The sequence below is a fragment of the Dasypus novemcinctus genome, chromosome 4, assembly GCF_030445035.2.
Source record: "Dasypus novemcinctus isolate mDasNov1 chromosome 4, mDasNov1.1.hap2, whole genome shotgun sequence".
Classification (NCBI taxonomy): domain Eukaryota; kingdom Metazoa; phylum Chordata; class Mammalia; order Cingulata; family Dasypodidae; genus Dasypus; species Dasypus novemcinctus.
The window spans coordinates 167,769,266-167,788,527 of NC_080676.1; the positions used below are offsets into that span (position 1 = coordinate 167,769,266).

At 65.6% G+C, this 19,262-nt stretch overlaps 1 protein-coding gene across 11 annotated transcripts in view; it reads left to right on the plus strand.

Annotated features, from left to right (window-relative positions):
* The window catches only part of PCBP3 (poly(rC) binding protein 3), a 398,007-nt gene extending 381,015 nt beyond the window's left edge, over positions 1–16,992 (plus strand). For 8 of the 11 annotated variants that reach the window (XM_058296363.2, XM_058296361.2, XM_058296369.2 and 5 more), the window contains 5 exons: positions 6,724–6,802; positions 7,260–7,319; positions 10,209–10,261; positions 14,855–15,024; positions 16,638–16,992. In XM_058296363.2, coding sequence (XP_058152346.1) covers positions 6,724–6,802; positions 7,260–7,319; positions 10,209–10,261; positions 14,855–15,024; positions 16,638–16,674 — 399 coding nt within the window. In that variant the 3' untranslated portion in view covers positions 16,675–16,992. Of the gene's footprint in view, positions 1–6,723; positions 6,803–7,259; positions 7,320–10,208; positions 10,262–14,854; positions 15,025–16,637 lie in introns of those variants that run through there. The other 3 variants (XM_058296366.2, XM_058296368.2, XM_058296370.2) reach the window with 2 other exon arrangements.
* Positions 16,993–19,262: the final 2,270 nt, after the last annotated feature.

A 19,262-nucleotide genomic window follows, 5' to 3' on the forward strand; every position in this document is an offset into this window, starting at 1 on the left:
CCCTCTTATGTTTGAATCTTTATTTCTGGGGATGCAGAAAACAAGAAAAACTATTCACGTTGCAGTTGACAAAGACTTTGCCAGATGTGCTCTTTCACCTGGGCCTTGCACCACAGATACCAGGACCTTTTTTCCTGTTTCACACGCGAGGACATGGGAGCTTAGAGAGGCCCCATGCCTGGAGCGAGAAGTCCGCGCATGGTAGAGCTGGCAGACTCGCCCCAGCCGCTGGGTTCTAGCAGAGGCTGCAAGGAACACGGAAGGGTGGAGGACACCAGGATCTGACCCAGTGCTGAGGAGTTTGTTAGTGACTGAAGAGTGGCAATAGTGAACGAAATTAGTGGAAGGATGCACAGGGAGGGCCTGCGTTGAAAGCACCCCTTCAGCCTCGTCGCCCAATCACAGCGACTCTGCTGGCGCGGCCCATTCCGTGGACACAGGATGAGCAGAGGTGCCCCTTGGGATAACGGTCGCATTAGCAGAGGGGTGCAGGCCCCTGGGGGGGGGGCACCTTCCCGCCCACTTCTCCTGCGTCCTCCTCACCAGAACCCTACGGGGAGGTGGGGCAGAGGGGCTCCTCTCCCCTCACTGTGGAGGAAGTGCAGAGAGCAGCCCTAGCGGGTGCCAGGCCCCCCGGCTTGCAGGCTCCACTCCGCCTTTGCCTGCAGCTCAGAGTCGGGGAGGGCCAGCCCATGGCCCCTGCCCGCCCCCGGGGCAGTGCTGCTGCAGTCACTCCTCATCAGCGGGAGGCCTGGGTTCACCTTCACTGAGGACCTGAGTTCAGGCTTTGCTTTTTCTGCCTGTCCCTCTCTGGGGTTATGTGAAAAGAACAGCCTCTTCCACTGACCCGTTCCATGGCCCCGTGATGTGCCATTTCTCCAGCCTCCCCCTTCTCAGAATCAGAATCTGCACTTTTACATGCCACTTATTCACATGTTAAAGTCTGAGAATCACAGATATAGAGGATTGAGTGAGAAGGAAGAACATGTATCTAATTGGCACCCCAGGAGAAGAAGATAGACTGGGGAGGCAAAGTTCCAAGAAGTAAGCGCTGAGAATTTTCCAGAAACCGATCCTCACATTCAGAAATAATACCAACAAATTCCAAGCAGGATAAATAAATAGAAATTCATCTTAGACATATCAAAGTAAAATCATGTAACACCAAAGACAAAAAATAAATCTTAAAATTAGTCAGAAAAAGAAAATTAAAGGAACAGTGACAAAACCAGTTGACTTCTCAACAGCAACAGTGAAAGACAGAAGACAGTGGCATAGCAAGCAATCAATTGTCAACCTGCAGATCTATCTCAAGAGGGTCTTACAAGGATCTAAACATACCCATTTTTTGGCAAACAGAAACCAAGGCCACGATGACAATATACCATGTTCACAGCTAGGGACACCAAGCCTTTTAACATTGTCACCTCTTTCCAAATGGATGTACAGATGCAAAACAATTCCAATCCAAATCCCAACAGAGTTTTTGAGGAACTGAATTTATATTGAAGAGCAAAGGGCAAGAATAATCAAGATGTTCCTGACAGAATGAGAAGATTTGTTCTATCAGATATGAAGATGTATTTTGAGGCAGAGTAACAAAGACAGTGTGGTTTGGGTGTAGGTAGAGGAAAGCACTGGCTGAGACCGCAGAGCCCTGGAGCTGACCCGCAGATGTGCAGAAACCTGACGTTCGACAGGGCTGCGTGCAGGTGAGGGCGGAGAGGGGATGGCTTGTGATGGCCCTGGAGAGGGGGTCTCCCACGGGCTGGCAACAAAGCCCACTTCCTCACACAGCAGGGGCTGGCGCGGGAGGGAGACCCTTCACTTTTCTAGAGGAAAATACAGTAGAATATCCTCAGGTTCTCAACCCGGGAAGGATTTTTTAAGCAAACACAAAGTACAAACCATGAAGGAACATGTCGGTGAATTTGACTACAATGAAATAAAGAACTTTTGTTTGTCAGAAGACTCCACGAGGGAGTGAAATGGCACTAAGATCTTTTCCGCATGAAACCAAATTGGGTTAGTATCTGGAATGTGAGAATCCACAGAGTCAGCAAAATCAGCCGGTGAAGGAGTGGACAAAGGCACACGCGAGCACTTCACAGGAAGGGGAAGGAAAGTGCCCATTAAAGCTGCCACGGTGGTGGACTGTGCCCTGACCCACGTGGGGTCTTTGATTTGTGGTAACTTGCTGAGCCGTGTGCTGGAGAACATTGACGGTTGTCTGTGCTTTTGTATTCTGAAGGCAAGCTACAGAGAAATAGCTATGGTGGGGTCCTTCCTTCCCCTCCCCCTGCCCCCCTTGCTCCCTTCCTGTGGCAGTTTGAGATTATTTTATGAATCTCCGAAAGAAGGATTCTGTTTGTAGCTAACCTGTTCCTCTGGGTGTGATCCCTTTGATTGCGCTGAATTCAGCGGAGGGGCCTTTGGTTAGATCACCTCTTAAGAGTGCTGTTAAGGCTTTTGATTTGACTTCATCGGTGAGGCGTGACTCAAACCGAGTCCCCACCCCCTTGCTGGGTCTGGTACAGATGGAATCGCAGGGACAGGCAGGCACACAGAAGAAAGAGCTCTGTCATTTTTGATCCTGCCACATGGCAAGAAGGAGAAGGCTTGCACCGCTGAGGCCCCGGGAGAGATGAGCCACGTGCCTGACAGCTCAGATGAGACAGGGGAGAGCGGAGCACAGCCGAGACTGACCTGGGGCCTGTAAAGACACAAGCCCGTGCCAAGGGAGGGGAGGAGCCTGAGAGGCCCTGTGCCAGCTGGAGGCTGAGAGCGGGAGGCGGGCGGCAGCTGAGCCTGGAGGACGCCCAGGGCAGGGTTGGAGCCAGCAGGTGGCGGCCGTCCTGCTCCTCCACGCGGCAGCGCACGGGACCTGCGGTGCTGACCTTGGAGAGGGCGGCTGCTGCTGCCTCGCTCTGGCCTTGGAACTGTAAGCTTTCCCCCAAATCCCCCGTATAAAAGCCAACAGATTGCTGGTACTTGGCATCGGCACCCATTTGGTGACTAAGACACTCCCCTACTTTGTGTGAAGAAATGGCCACACAAGCAAATGAATTTTTAAAAACCCTCCTTCCCTGCCCTCTCTCCTCTTCCTTCCCAATGATTTGGAGGCGCTGGTGAGAACCAACAGCCAGATTTTTTTTTAATAGTGAAATTATCCCAAAAGTGGGAAGGCTCTTGGCACTTAGAAGTGAAGTGGCTCAAGCAGTTAGGGGTGGCGCCAAGATGGGACGCATGCCGGCCGACCTCTGTCATTCCCGCGCTCACTCACTGGGTCGCTCTTCCCGAGGGCTTCCGCAGCCCTGCCGTGCGTGAGCCCGGTCCCTTCCCAACTTGGTGGGGAGGAGAGATTTTAATTTATTTGCTTGGAGGCCATTTCTTCACACAAAGCAGGAAGTGTACCGAGGCAGGAGAAGCTACAAGTCCAGAATTGTCGATCCTGTGACTGTCAGCCTTCCTGGGTGTCGGTGGAGCAGCCTTAGCAGTCCACTTGGCGCTACGCATAATACACACAGCTGGTGGCTCCCGGAGCAGACCCGAGCTACGCGGGAGGTGACTGAGCAAAGGCCAGGAAGCCTCATGGTGACTTTACAGTAATCATTAGCGACAGCCAACCCGTGGTCAAACTTCACAATTCCCACTGACCTGCAGAGTCCCTCATTTTACAGACTAGGAAACTGAGGCTTGGAGAGACTGGGTGCACCTGCTACACCCATCCGGCCTCCTCCCTTGAGCCAGGGCAGGGTGGCCACTCCATGCCCTGCCCGACCACGTCCCCTGGCCGCTGTGCAGAGCGGGGCCAGGGATGGCTGGGGGTCCGGCCTGCCTGGCGGTAAAGTCGAGGAACCTGACAGGCGCGGCACACCTGACCGTGTTGCCTGCACCCCCAGACCTGCAGGCCAGTGGGTCGCTGACCTGTCTCGTCTAAACCCGCTGGGAGGGCGTCAGACTTAGGAAAGGAGAAGCTGCCAGCCCGACACGGAACCAAGGAACCCGGGTGTCTCGTCACGTTGTCTGTCGTCTCCAGCGGTGGGATTTCTTACTGTCTCCCAAGAGTCCTGTGGTAATTGTCAAGAAATTCCAGAACGAGTGGAAACGCCAGGATAGATGGGATTTCGAGGCACAGCGCCTGTCGGCCGTGCGCCCGGAATGAGTTGCTGTTCCCCGCGCCGCGCCGGCGTCCCCCTCGGGCGTGGTGCAGGGAGGCAGCGAGGGCCTTCCAGGCCATGACTTGGGACGGAGCGCCTTGGCCAGGCAGCACCCTGCCCTCACACAGTGCTCTAGTCGGCCAGGGTGCAGACGCGCTTCCTTTCGAGCATACGCTCTCTTGTCCGCTACCAGAGCAGTGACTCTGCCTCTCCCGCTCCCCGGCAGCGGAGCAAGGCCCCTCCCTCCAGAGCGGGCAGCGGGTGGCGGGGGCCAGCCTCCCCCAGGGCCCTTGCTCGGGCTCCCTGTCTGCTCAGGTGTCGATAATGAGTCCCCTTGTCTTCCGTGGCGATCAGGAGTCGGGTGAGGGGGACAGATGGGAAGGAAACACGCATCGGCTGTGCAAGCCTGTGGCTGGAGTCCCGGTGACCGGGCCTTCCTGGCCTGCTTGGGGCATGCCAGCCTGCGGCACCTTCTCCAGAGGGCGCGGGTGCAAATCCACGCAAGTACATTAACACGCCCACGTACCGTCATGGACAGACACTGAGACCAGCCAGCGAGGGAATTGGCCACGCAGCCATGGCACAGGCGGCAGTGCAGGGGATCCGGCTCCCAGGGCCCAGCAGCTGGCACTCCGGGAGGCCTGGTGGCAGGTGCCGCCAGGAGCCCCCACGAGCCCCAGGTCCCGGGCCTGCAGGAGCCTTCACAGCACTCTGCACTGGTGGAGGCTTGGGGCTGAATTTGACCCCGAATCACGCCCCCTGACCTGAGCCCCTGCAGTGCCCTGGCCAGGACAGCAGAGCCCAGGACCAGCGGCTCGCTCCAAGCAGGCCCACCTCGAGCCCGCAGGCCGGGGGCTGCTGTGGAAGAGCGTCCTGCCATGGGCGCCAGTCGTGTCCCCACAGAGGGAGGGGCAGGAGGCCAGGCAAGATGCAGTGTGCAGGCACAGCCACAGGAGCTGGCCTGGAGACGGGGCGTACTGGTCAGCTTCTGCTGCAGCAACAAGCAGCGCCTAAAACCTCAGTGGCTCCTGCCAGCAAAGGGTCTATCTCAGAGGTGGGGCTGAGGCCCCTGGCGGGTGGGCCTCTGCACGTCTCCTGGTGCTGACCGCCCTTGGGGCCAGTGCCTGAGCCTGTGCACCGCCTGCTCCGATGCCCGCAGGCACGGTGGGCTGGGGGCGCATCCTGTCCAGGACACGCTGTGTGGCAGGCCCCTCCCTCTGGGATGAGTTCTCAGGAGGACGCTCCTGCACCTGCGGACGGAGACGCCCGCCCGCGCCTCTGCCCTGAGTGCTTGGCGCCAAGCCCCGGGAACCGGAGCCTTCCCCACCCCGGGAGCCCAGAGCGTGGGTGTTGCTGGGTGAGCAGCGGTGCGGCGCCTCGCACTGGGGACGACTGGAGACTGGGGACAGGACAGGGAAGCTGTCAGCCCTGGGGCGTGCAGTCCGCCCTGGAGGGCCCCATCCCCCCTCAGGGGGCCCTGCTCACCCCAGGTCCCGCAGGGGCGCTCAGGTTCAGGGCAGCGCGGCCCACCGCAGGGTGCTCGGCGCTGGCCTAGCTTTGAGGACAGCAGCTGGGAGCTCCCGTCCCGTCCCCGTCCCCGTCCGGCCTCCCACCTGAGTTCGCGGACGACCAAGGGGAGGGCTTGGCGGTCAGCGCCTCTTGGCCCCGCGTGGCCACCTTCACCTGTATCTTCTCTTGTTTTTAGTTTTCATTTAAGAAATGATAAAATAACTAAAATCTGTGGCAGAGTCGGGGGCGGGGAGGACGGGGCAAGGGGCTGGCTGCTCAGAACGGGGTGCAGGCCAGGGCAGCTCCTGAAGGAGAGCCCTCCCGGCGCCCGTCACGCCCTCCAGGGAGCTGCCCAGACAACGGTGGCCAGGGCAGCACCCAGGAAGTGTTGCTGTGGCGGGCGTGGGCCCCGCGGGCGAGGCTGGCGGGGTCTGCAGAGCCCTGGGGCCAGTGGGTGGGGGTTTGCGAAACAGACACGAAGCTTGTCCACGAGATGCTCTTGTGGCAACAGCTGGAGACGCTGCACAGTCTCAGCTTTGCAGCTTGGAGAGCCCTCCCGGGGGGCCCTGGCAGCTGCCACCCCACAAACTGCTCCCCCCACTGCCCCCACAGCAGCCCGCGAGAGGCCAGTAGCCCTGCGCGCGGGCTCCCCAGTGCTGCCCCTGCCGGTTGGGGTGCCCCCTCCTGCATGTGGGCTCCCCAGCACCACCCCATCTGGATGGGGTACCCTTCCCCCCGTACTCAGCTCCCCAGCGCCACCCCTGCCAGTTGGGGTGCCCCTCCTGCACGCGGGCTCCCCGGCCCCCCCCGCCGGTTGGGGTGCCCCTCCTGCACTCAGGCTCCCCAGCACCACCCCTGCTCACCCACGGCCCACCTTGGCACTGCCCCCGCCCACGGGTCCCTGAGCTGCTCCCTTGGTGCCGCCAGGCCAGGCCCTGGACGCCAGCACTGCCCGCCCGCCCGCCGCGCGCTGTGGTGGGTCTGCGCCTGCCTGTTGTTTGGTGACTGCTCCACGACGACAACCTTCTTAGCTCTCGTGTCCTCCTACCCCCAGCAGCTGACCAAGCTCCACCAGTTGGCCATGCAGCAAACCCCCTTTCCTCCCCTCGGACAGACCAACCCCGCTTTCCCCGGTACGTACCGCGCCCCCTACTGCCCTCCTCTCGCCCGGGCCTGCCTCGCTCTCACCCCTTGTTCAGTGCGGCCAGGAGGACGCGTGCACCAGGGCGGCGAACGCGCGGGGCGCGCTGCCGGGCGGGGCGGCGGGCTGCCTGCTGCGCTCCCTCGACGCTGCCCGGCGGCCGCCCTCGGCCCCCCGGGTCTGCGCTTGGCTGGGGCGGCCCTGCTGCCGCCGCAGCCGCAGCCCACCCGGAGGCCGCCTCCAGCAGCCCGCTGCCCGTGCACCCCACGCCGCGCCGCGGGAGAGATTCCGGGCTGGCCTGGGCTGGGCGCAGCGCTGCGCAGGGCGCCCCCCGGGAAGGCCCGGGCCGCCTGCCGCGGACGGTCATATTTTGAGCTTCCCTAGTTGAAGTGATCTTGCTTATCTCCTTGAGGGCAAAACATTAAATCTGTTTCTTCTTTGCTCTCCAGGAGAAAAGCTGCCTTTACACTCCTCCGAAGAAGCTCAAAATCTGATGGGCCAGGCGTCAGGTAAAGCACTGCACTGGGCCCGAGCGTCCACCACAAGGGCCACCGGGGCAGGGGGCGGGACCCTGGCCCTGCGCGGGCGACGGCGGGCGGCGTGGCGGGCGCTTCTGCGCACCCTGGTCCACGGGCAAGGCCCGAGCCTGCACCGAGAGGACGCGGGTGGGCTGTGCCGAGCGGCCGGAACGCACCGGGGGCCGCGCAGGTCCTCCAGGGGTTCTGTTGGGAGGCCGTGCCGCGTGGTGGGAGCCCGCAGCCCCCAGCAGATAGGGGCGCCCTGAGGCGAGCACCGGCTGGCCGTGCCCCGTCCTTTCTGATGCTCCCAGACGTGGCTACGGGGGTGCGGCCCCGGGGGCGCAGGAGCCAGCCCCACGGGGGCGCTCAAGGCCGCAGGGGCGCTGACCAGGTCCCTCCAGGCCCAGCATGGCGGTGCACGGGGCGGGACTGGAGGGCTCGGGGGGTGGGGCGTCCTCATGAGGGAAGCGCTGCCGCCTCCGCCCCAGGCTGGCCCAGCAGCATGGGAGGACACGCCCACGGACCATCCACGGGAGGGGCTGTGGCCGCCCTCACTGCCGAGGGGGCACAGGCATTCTCCGGGCAGGCCCCAGGGGCGGCCCTCACCACCTGCCCCTCCTGCCTGCTGCGGGGGCCGTCCAGGCAGGCCCAGGTGGGGGCGCGCGCGGCTGGCCCGACCCCCATGCTCGGCCACTCCAGCGCAGGCTGTTTCCAGTTCAGTCAACACAAAACCCCATCACTGAGAGGGAGAGGAAAGTTCTAGAGCGTGTGCGGTTACGGCGCCGCCTGTCATCGCAGGATGAGCGCCTGGGTGCCAGCGCCAGGGTCCCCAGAGCCGCTCGTGGTGTGGCCTCGGCCCCCGTGGCTGTCACCATCCTCACCCGTTGGCAGCCCTGGGAACAGGGTGCCGTGCTTCAGGTGGATGAGACTGCATGTTCGTCCTTGAACTTTCCTGCTCTCAGAGGATCTGGACACTCCCCTCGATGGAAACACACCAGTCCAGCAGATGAGGCGCGCTTTGGAGTCGTCCAGAGCACAGACAGGGCGAGGAAGTTCTTTAAATGGCATCTTAAATGCCACCTCTTACGGAATGTGCGTGTGTGAGAAACCAAATAAATGCTGTATTAAAAATAGGTTTATGAAAAGAAAAGAATAGAAACTCTAGGTTTAGGTAAGCAAAAGGAAAATAACAGACTATTTGGAGTGGATTCATTCAACACCCCCCACCTGACCCCCCAGTGCGTCGGGCGGGGGCTCAGCCTTGGGGCTCCCTCCCTGGCAGGAGGCGCTCTCCCCGGGGAGGAGAAGGGAAGCTCCTTTAGGTGACACGGGCGCTGTGGAGGGGAGAGGAGGCCGGGGTGGGGGACACCGGTGTGTGTCAGCGGGGGGGTACTGGGGAGAGCATGGCTAGCCAGGACTGCTGGGGTGGGGGCCTGCTGGGGTGGGGCGGGGCCTGCGGGGCTGGGGGCCTGTGGGAGTGGGGGTGGGGCGGGGCCTGCTGGGGTGGGGGCCTGTGGGAGTGGGGGTGGGGCGGGGCCTGCGGGGCTGGGGGGCCTGTGGGAGTGGGGGTGGGGCGGGGCCTGCGGGGCTGGGCGGGGTCTGCTGGGGATGGGGGGCGCAGGGGCCTGTGCGGGGGGCTGAGGGTTTGGAGTGGCACTGAGGCGACAGCACTGAGGTGGTCGTTGGCAGCCCCTGGACTGGGGGGCCTGGCCGAGGGGTGAGGGCGGAGCCAGGGCCGGGAGGGCCGGTGTGGGGAGGGGGCCCCAGCTGGGGCGGCGAAGCCCTGGCGCCTGGTCTGGGCGCAGCTGCAGGGCCTGGGACCCCGGGCCAGGGGCAGGAGCTCCGGGGTCTCCACGGGGGGCACCGGGTCTGAGCTGCCCCCAGATGAGGACGCAGGCACGGGAGGGCCGGCCTGACGCCCGCCCCGCGCCGCGGCCCTGCTCGCCGTATCGTCAGCGCTGTCGTCTGCTAGTTGTCACTCTTCCTAAAGTGCTTCAGCTGCCAAGAGTTGCTTTTTATTTCATGAGTACTAGACTGGGATTGTTAGAGACAAAAATGCGGGCGGTGAGGTGAATTAGGCCCGTGCTTCGTTTCCTGCGTAAGAACGTCCGTGTGGGCTGGTCTTCCTCGTGCCCAGCAGCTGCTGCTTGAGCCCAGCGACGTTCAGGCTCCTGCTCCGTTGGCAGAGCGTGGGGTGGGCCCGGCTGCCAGCGCCGCCGCGTCGTCCTCAGTCACAGCACGCAGCCCCCCGACAGCTAAGCACACGGCACCCCTGCCGCCGGCTGTGTGTGTGCAGCCCGGCCAGCGCTGGCCAGGCCTGTCCCGTGGCGCCCCAAGAGCTCCGAGCAGCCACTCTAAACCACGGGGGTTCTGAGCCCAGGGAGAGGCAGCGCCCGGCCAGCCGGGGCCCCCCACCGCCTCCCCGAGGCCAGCGCGGCCGTGCTGGGCATGTGCTGCGTCCAGCGAACCGCACCTGCAGGGCCGCGGCGCCTTACATAAGCTCAGTGCTTTCCAGGTGTTTGGGAAAAGCATCACAAAGGCTTTACAGAATGATGCAGGCAGGGGGTGCAGCTCAGGGGCTGAGCACCTGCTCTGCACATACAAGGTCCCAGTTTCAATCCCCGGTACCTCCTAAAAAAAAGAAATGTACGTCCAAAACGGAAAATGCAACATCTCATTCTGCTTGGGTTTGTCTTTTTCCCTTTTCCTTTTCTTTTTTTTGAGACATTAAGACTCAGGAGGTTGGGCCTGCAGTCTGGGGGCCAGAAGTTTGAAGGGCCCGGGGGCTCTGGGCTTTGGAGGCCCCTCATCTTCGGGGGGCGAGTGGTGGTGGCACACACAGTCCTCGTGCCAGCCTAACTGTGTCCCTTCTGTGCTCAGGTCTGGATGCCGGCGCCCCAGCCAGCACTCACGCGCTCACCATTCCCAACGATGTGAGTATGCCCCGGGCCCTGCTGTGCTCTGGGGTCCCTGGGCGGGGTGGCCGTCAGCTCAGCATCCTGGGGCAGAGGGTTCCTTGGGGACCCGCCGCGCAGATCCTACCCCACCTGCTCCTGCTCCTGCTCCCGGATATCCCCCTGCAGTGTTCCTTTTCTTTACCTTTTTCCTTTCTCACTTTAAGTGGGTTAAATGCTAGTAGAAGGTGTGTGATTTCACACCCTCAACTGTTCAACAAGGGTCTGGAAGGAGGCGTCTGGGGTCAGCCAGGACTCAGGCCCCAGCTTAACCAGTGCTGCCCGGCTCGGGGCCGGCCCCTGAAGGACGAGGGTGCCCCGGGTGCTCTGGAGTGGACCCCCAGCCCAGCCCTGTGTGCCTTGCTTCCATGGGAGGGTTTTTGGGGTCCCCCATGAGTCTGCCCAAGGCTGGGCCCACTCTAAGCCTGGACTCCAGCCGAGCTGAGGTTGGCAGCGTCGCTGGACGTACACACAGCAGCCCACGCCTGCCTCGGGGCTGCCCAGGCGTGGCCTCAGGGGCTCCCCCCCGGCGCGGCGCCCGGTCTCACTAGGAGGGAGGACCGCTCGCTGAATCCTCGGGTACTCCTAAGAATGTTGATTTATGATCCCAAAACCAAGACACCAGGGCGTGTGCTCCACGTGCTCTTGGGGTGACGGCCCGAGCAGCCAGGGCAGGGTTCCTCTGGGTTAGAAAGTGGCAATGGCTGTGTGTGCCGCCTTTTCAGCTAAGACACCAGCAGGCCTTTTCTGCCCTGGAACTGCGGGCGTCAGCACCTCCACTGCTTTGCAGTAACCAGGTCAGCGCCTCAAACCCCCTCAAAGCTTAGTCCTGCTCGTTCACAGTGACCTACCACACCCACCGTTAGAAACACAGAGAACACCAGGCCTGCTGTTGAGGGAGGAGAAGGGGGACCGGAGAGCCCGGGCCCAGCAGAGGGGACCCTGCAGCCGCACCCTGTGGTCCTCGCCCCACAGCCCTCACCCCACAGCCCTCTCACCCCGTGGCCCTCTCACCCCGTGGCCCTCTCACCCCGTGGCCCTCACCCCACAGCCCTCACCCCGCAGCCCTCTCACCCCGCAGCCCTCACCAGGCGGCCCCTCCACCCCACGGCCCTCACCCCGCGGCCCTCTCACCCCGTGGCCCTTTCACCCCGCGGCCCTCACCCCATGGCCCTCTCACCCCACGGCCCTCACCCCGTGGCCCTCTCACCCCACGGCCCTCACCCCGTGGCCCTCTCACCCCACGGCCCTCACCCCGTGGCCCTCACCCCACGGCCCTCACCCCACGGCCCTCACTCGGCGGCCCTCTCACCCCGTGGCCCTCACCCCACACCCCTCTCACCCCGTGGCCCTCACCCCGTGGGCCCTCTCACCCCGCGGCCCCCTCACCCCGCGGCCCCCTCACCCCGTGGCCCTCACCCCACGGCCCTCACCCCACGGCCCTCACCCCACGGCCCTCACCCCACAGCCCTCTCACCCCATGGCCCTCACCCTGTGGCCCTCACCCCGTGGCCCTCACCCCGGCGGCCCTCACCCCGTGGCCCTCACCCCGTGGCCCTCTCACCCCGTGGCCCTCACCCGGCGGCCCTCACCCCGTGGCCCTCACCCCGTGGCCCTCACCTGGCGGCCCTCTGAGAGGAGAGGAGCCCTTCCTCGCTTTTCGGATGAGGAGCAGCCCAAGGGCTCCTTACAGGGAGGTGCAGGCTGGCGGTGTCCTTTCCGGGGCCCCTCTTCCCCGCGGCCACTTGGGTGCAGAGTCTGCCCAGGTTTTCTTCGATCCTGCCTCGCCTCAGAGCAGCACGAGGCGCACAGACTCGGGAGGATTTGCTCACACAGGCCGCATCTCCCACAAGCACTGCCCAGGTCAGGCCGACCCAAACAGCAGCAGGACAAAGCACCTCAGGCCAGGCCACAGCGGTCGGTCCTTGCAGGGAATTCAGTGCCCCCGAGGGTCCGTAAAGGAAAGGAGCTCTGCTTCCAGGGCTTTCTGCACCGCCCTGCCCCCACCCCGCCCCTGCCCACCCCGCCCCTCCCCTGCACCCCCTCCCCACCCCGTCCTCCCCCGCCCCCCATCCGCCCCATCCCCTTCCTCCCGCTGTGATTCGTCCTCGGCATCTGCAGCTCCCGCTGCCTACTGGGTCTCCCCATCCCAGTGACTAACAGACGTGGAATGTTCTGCCCTGCAGATTGTTTTTCCTTTTTAGCCTAAAATCCTAAATCATTCTTTCACTAATATGGGGTATCTCACTCTTATCCAAATAATTGCTTTAAAACCAAAATAAGCTTCATCAAACAAGAAGCCACAAGCCTCTTGGGGGAGCTGACTTACACCTCCTGTGGGCACCTCAGGGCAGTGAGGTCAAGCCCGTCCCCAGCCCACCCTGGCCGGCTCTCCTCAGAAGGACGGCAACTGTCCTCGGCCCTTGTTGGCGGCAGCGAGGCCCTCCTCCTGGCCCCCGGAAGCGCCCGCGCGGCGGCACCTCGGATGCAGGGCCGGGCGCAGTTCCACCTCGGCCGAGGGCACGCATGGGGGCAGCCTCCTGCCACCATTTTGGAGAAAAGGGCAAGGAACACGTGCATTTGTCCTGACACTGGCCTGCCACCTTGCCCAGTCCCCTTTTCTTGGTTAAAATCTCAAGGGAGCTTACGCTGGTGTTTACACGTCACCACCGTTTACCAAAGGGAAGGGCCTCTTTGATGAGGGGCACGCTGTGGCCGAAGCGGATGGCACACACATCCCGCAGAACAGCCGGTCTGCCCTGGTGGCCGCTGGTAGCACAGGGGGGGGTCCCCAGCCGCCCCAGCAGGGCTTCTGAGCCGTCCCCAGCCCTGTGGCTCCACTGCCGGCCGCAAAGCCCGCTTCGTCCACGCATCACCCCTGCTCTGCCCTGCACCACGCAGTGCCTGCCGAGGCCCCTGCCCCACTGACCTGCAGGGTGCTGCGGGCGACCCTCCGGGGACACGGACATGCAGTGCCCACTGGGCATCCCCGGGAGGAGGCCAGAGGCGGGGCTCCAAGGTCCCTGGGGGTGGTGGCTTCGCAGCCTTGAGAGGCCTGGGTCGGCTCGGGCACTCAGGAGGCTTCCTTTACGTTCCCGGAGGAGACCCCAGGGTCAGAGGCGCGCTCGTCCCTGGCTGCCCCTCGGGACACTGGCTCGGCCCTCCTGCGGGCACCGAGGCCTGGGGCAGACGAGCTGGCCCGAGCCCACTTCTGGCCTCCTGACCCCAGCTGGCCCTTCCCTCTGCCGGCTGAGCCGCGTTCCTGTACGTGGGAGCCTGTGCGCAGGGCCCCGGAGACGCCGAGGTCAGCGAGCCGGGGGGCGGTGGTCCGTGGGGTCGAGGCCTTTTAACCAGGGGGTTTGGAGCCGTCAGGCAGCAGGAGCCAAAGGCTGCGGTTGGGGGGGGGGCACCACGAGACAGGACAGCCACCCACTCCTCCCGGCTCTGGGAGAAGGCGAGCGCTGTCAGGCCCGCAGCAGCCTCCAGCCGGCGCCCTGAGGCCATGGCGGGGTGCTCAAGCCCCCACAGCGCCCTGCTCGCAGCGGCGGGGCAGAGGCGCTGCCGTCACTTCCCAGCAGCCCCCCTGCACGTGGCCAGCGCTGGAGCCGCCATGGAGAACCGTGGGCAGCTGCTGCCGGACGCCAGGGCTAACCTGGAGGACGGGGTGCCCTCTGTCAGGGGGCGTGGGAGGGGTCCGCGGGGCTGGGCGGCTGGCCCCGTGGGAGGGTGGCCTGGACGAGGTGCCCAGGGTGCGGCCCAGGAAGGAGAGGGCTGCGCGCTGCCCACCCACGGCGCACCTCCCCGCGACGTTTCACTGACATGGGAACAGGAACCGTTTCCTGACCCGCCCCGGGAGGCCGGGCACTTGGAAGCCATCCCTTCTCCATCCTCTGCGGGGACAGATGACCCGGGCTTTTCCCAGGCGCTCTGCGGGGTGGGGTGGGCTGCCGCGCTGCCGCGCCTCCCCTCCTTCCCCGGCCGCTCCTCCACCCCGCTCTGCCTCCCCGGGACGTCCCAGTGCCGCGGCCCCTCCTCAAGCAGCCCTGGGCCCCACTGCCCCCAGGCAGGGTGGCCCATGCAAGGTCCTCTCGGTGGCTGCGCGGCCGCCCGGGGCAGGGTCTTGGGCCCCAGCTGCCCCCACCACACGAGCTGGCCAGCCCGTGTGCCCCGGCAGCTGTGGAGACGGACCTTCACCCCAGCTGTAAGCAGAGGGCGCAGCGCGGCAAGGGGACCTGGCGTGTCGTCAGAAACGTCCCGCAGACGCCGGCAAGCCTCCCCAGGCGCGCCCAGGGCTGCCTCTGCAGAGGAGCGGGTGCAGGCGTGGCACGCGCCTGGCTGGAGGCCTCGGGTGGCCCCCGCTGGCTCCCAGGGGACCCGCGGGCGTGGTGGGCAGAGCCGCCGGCCGCAGGCCTCCCGACCCCTCGGCCAGGGCCTGGGCAGCGCGTCTGGGCCCTGCGTGCGCTGAGGCCCCTCCAGGAGCCGCCGGCAGGGCCTTCCTTCCAGAGGCCCCGGGGGCCCGGGGCGGGCAGCGTGCCCCGGCTCTTCCCTGAGGCCCGCCCTGCTCTCTTCTAGCTAATAGGTTGTATAATTGGACGCCAAGGGACCAAAATCAATGAAATCCGGCAGATGTCTGGCGCGCAGATCAAAATCGCCAACGCCACGGAAGGGTCCTCGGAGCGCCAGATCACCATCACGGGGAGCCCGGCCAACATCAGCCTGGCCCAGTACCTCATCAACGCCAGGTGGGCGCAGCGGGGCCCGCGGCCGCCCCGGGGGAAGGCAGCGCCCCAGCCCGCGCCTCCAGCCTGTGCCCTGCTCCGCGTGGGTTCTCGCTGGGAGGGGACGTGGGGAAGCATCCATCCCCCAGGCCCCGTCTTCACCGGTCACCCCCAAACGGCCCAGTGCAGCCAGAAGGCATAGCCTCCCCGCCAGCAATGTCCGCTCGGTCCAGGACGAGTCCCTGGACGTCGGGCCTGGGGGGCAAGCGGCATAGCCCAGCCTGGTCCACACGCAGCCACCGGGAAAGCTGCTGCTTGTTATTTTGCCTTCTTATTTCTTCATCCTCGTAAAAGAGTGTAAGAACTAGGAGCGAGGGGCAGAATTCAGCAGGCTCTCTCCTTCCATTGTCCCTTGTCGAGCTGGCATGGGCAGCACGTGCCCCCCCCCCCCAAGCCAGCACGGGCAGTGTGTGCCCCCCCCACCAAGCCAGCACGGGCAGCAGGTACCCCCCCCCACCAAGCCAGCATGGGCAGCACGTGCCCCCCCCACCAGGCCAGCATGGGCAGCAGGTGACCCCCCAGTCCAGCACGGGCAGTGTGTGCCCCTCCCACCAAGCCAGCACGGGCAGCAGGTGCCCCCCACCAAGCCAGCATGGCAGCGGGTACCCCCCACTGAGCCAGCATGGGCAGTGGGTGCCCCCCCCCCAGTCCCGCACAGGCAGTGGGTGCCCCCCACCAAAGCAGCATAGGCAGCAGGTGCCCCCCCGTTCCACACAGGCAGCACGTGCCCCCCAGGCTGGCATGGGCAGCAGGTACCCCCCCCCGCCGAGCCAGCATGGGCAGTGCGTGGCCCCCCCCCCTCCGTGGAGCCCCAGGCCTGCAGCTGGTGCTGGGCCCGAGGCTTGCACTGGGCTGGCAGGTGGCCAGGTCCAGGGTTGGTGTTGGGGGGGGCTCACACCGCCCAGCCTTGCTGCCACTGGGGTCTCTCCCAGGCCTCTGCGCCAGGTGGGAACTGCACACGCCCAGGGCGACCTTCCCAGTGCCAGCTGCGGGCTCAGGCCCAGGAGAGCTGGTGCTGCCCAGCCCCTGCTGCCTCCTTCTGCCAGGCTGTGCCCCGGGGACGGTCTCGGCACCCCCGCCCCGGCGCCTGCCAAGGGGGCGCAGCTCTGTTAGCTTGGGGCCTGGGAGGACCCTGCACAGAAGGCCTGGCCCGCAGCCGAGATTGGGGAGGTGGTCCTGCTGGGGCACCGGGAGCGGGGCGCGGGGCCCCTCCTCAGCTGCTTCTGCGCAGCCAGCACCCCCCCAGACGGAGAAGGCCGTGGGCAAGAGCCGTCCCCAGGGACACCGGCCCCCCCAGCCTGCCCCCTGCCCACCAGCCTGCCCGCTGCCGCCCCCCAGACAGTCCTTGGGCGCCCATCAGCCGCACCCAGTGCAAACAGTCCCCGGGGCGGGCTTGGGGTGTCACCGTCAGGTCCTCGTGGTCAGGAAGGGGGGGGGCCTCGGCAGGTCCCCTGGGGTCAGGAAGGAGCCGCAGGGGGTGGGGGTGTGCCAGTCCCATGGGGGCGGGAAGGGGGCACGCTGCGGCCCCGCGGCCCGCAGCCTCTGAGGCGCCCCTCGCCCCTCTGCGTCTGTCCTAGGCTGACGTCCGAGGTCACCGGGATGGGGGCGCTCTAGCCGCGCCCGCCGCCCCCCGCGCCCGCTGCCGCCCGCCCGTCCCTGCAGACCCACGGACGGCAGGTTCTTCGTCACTAGCGAAACGTGTGCCCCGCCCGCAGGACCCTGTGTCGCTGCCCCGCCCGCGCCCCCCGCGGCGCCCCCCACGGCCCTCGCCCCTTCAGCTCGGCCGCTCGGGCCCCCCGCGCTCCCGCCGCGGCTGCTTCGTGTCCCCACCGGGTCCCTGAACCGGAAGGGGCGCCCCGCGCCTGGAGCCCGCGCCGAGGGGGGGACGCGGCCTGGCCTGGGGCGCATCGGCTCAATAAACCTCTGCTCCCAGGCTCGGCTCGTCTGTGCGTCCGCGGCGCGCGTGCACGCTCGTGTGCGCCTCCGTGCGCGTGCACGCGGGGACCCGCGGGGCCTCCCTCGGGCGGGCTCAGACTTCATTTCCTCTCCCGCCCCGAAATGTCCACGCGAGCGACCCCCAGAAAGCAGAACCGCGTAAATGGCGCAAAGGGGCCCCTCCTGCCCGCGCAAAGGACCCCTCCGCCTGCGAGGCCCCAGGGCGCGTGCGGCCCCCCGCCCCCACCCCCTTGGCGCGCACCTTCGGGGTCACCCGGTCCTGAAACGTGGATCCGCTTATGCGGGCTGCCAGGGGAGTCCCTTCGGCCCCCGGCCTCTCCCCGGCCCCTTCCCCGTTCCTCCACCAGCCGCCCCGCCCCTCGCTCCTCCAGCACCCCCCCTCCCCTCCCTCCACCGGCCCCCTCCGCCCTCCTCCCACTCATCCCCTCCCCCTCCCACTCGTCCCCTCCCCCTCATCCCCTCCCCCTCGTCCCGTCCCCTCCCACTCGTCCCCTCCCCCTCCCACTCGTCCCCTCCCCCTCATCCCCTCCCCCTCGTCCCGTCCCTCCCACTCGTCCCGTCCCTCCCACTCGTCCCCTCCCCTCCCCCACATTCCCTCCCCCTCCCCCATCCCCTCTCCCCTCCAGTTCTGTCATGCCTTCTGCTCCTCCCTTCCTTCTCCACACTGCTCTGTTCCTTGTTTCCCTGAGTCTCAATTCCCAGGCCCCTGTCCTGCCTCCCCTGGGCTCACCCCAGCCCCTCACTGAATTGCTGCTCCACTCACTTTGCTCCGAGCAGGTCTCTACCTTGCTCCCCTTTCCTTTGAGCAACTGTGTCCCTTCTCCCTGCTGAAGCCCTGGGGGGGCACCGGCCCACCAGCTGGCAGCCCCCCACCCTGGTGGTTCTCACCTGAGGGTCCCCAGCCTGGGGCGGAGAGGAGACAGCAGCGAGTGCCAGAGCGATGTCCCCTGCTCGCCTCCCACCGCCTGCCTCCTGCCTCAGGGCGGGGGCCAAGGACCTGCTGGAAGGGGGCGGGGTGTGGGAGGACGCAGCCCGGGGTGTGGGAGGACGCAGCCCGGGCTGTGTCCCCGCGGTGCCCGTTTCCTGCGTGGTCTGGGCAGGGCCCTCGCGGCGCCCTGGGCTCTGAGCCCCCAAGCATCTGTGGCCTGAGCTGGAGCTTGTGGGCAGAGCCTGGCGGGAGCGTGGGGGTGCCCCGTGCTCCAGGGTGGGCTCCGTGCCTGCGTCGCTGTGAGACCCGCCCAGCCTCCAGCTGCACGGAGGCCCTGAGGCCGCGTGCTCAGCGCCTTTGGCCCAGACCCCTCCAGGCCTGCCCGGGGCTCGGGGTGCCTGGTGGTCGCCGCCTTCTCGGAGGCCAGGAGCAGCGCCGTGGGCACAGGCCCCAGGAGGCCCTCGACCGCGCAGGCAGCCGGCTCGGGGGCAGCGCCCCCCCCTCACACCCCCGGTGGACGCGACGCAGGTCCAGGAGGCAGCAGGTGCCAGCATGGGAGACGTGGAAGCCAGAGCTGGGTCCAGAGCGGGTCAGAGCGTTGGGAGAGCGGGCCGGGAGGAGGGCTGGAGGGTGCTGGGGGGACAGAATGGCCAGGGGGCGTGCCCGCCAAGGTGCCAGGTGAGACCAGACGGAGGGGAGGGTGAGCTACCACCGGAACAGTCAGGGAGTGGGGCAGCTAGGGCTGCAGCTGCCGAGTGCCCGGTGTGTCCACTGGGTAGCCTGGAGGCCAGCCCAGGTGACCGGGGGGGGGGGGGGGGCAGGAAGGTGCAGGGGAGGACTGGGAGGGGAGGGGGTGAGGAGAGGGAGGGATGCAGGTGGGGAGGGACGGGGGAGGGGCAGGGGTGCCTCCAGGAGCCACGTGAAGAATTGGCGATGGGCAGCGCGGGTACCAGCCCGGGTAAGCAAAAGTGCCAGGGCTAACTTTCCACCTTTTACTTTCTACAAGATCTAAAAGGCAAACACATAAAACGTGACAATAAACAGTGGTTTTATCATAATGGATGAAGGTAACCTGTGACGACACGTAGAGGTGGGACGCAGGGGTACCGGTGCGTGGTGTGTGCACGAGGGAAGCTGAGCTGGAGTCGAGGCAGCACGACTGGGAGATGTTAGCTGTACGCCCAGGTGACTAAAGGACGCATCAGAGAACACGCGGGCTCACGGGGACACAGGGAGCACAGGCCACCAGGGGCCCGGCCGGGGAATGGGGAGTCAATGCAAAATGCGTGCCGGCTTCTGTGTGGGATGACGGAACGTT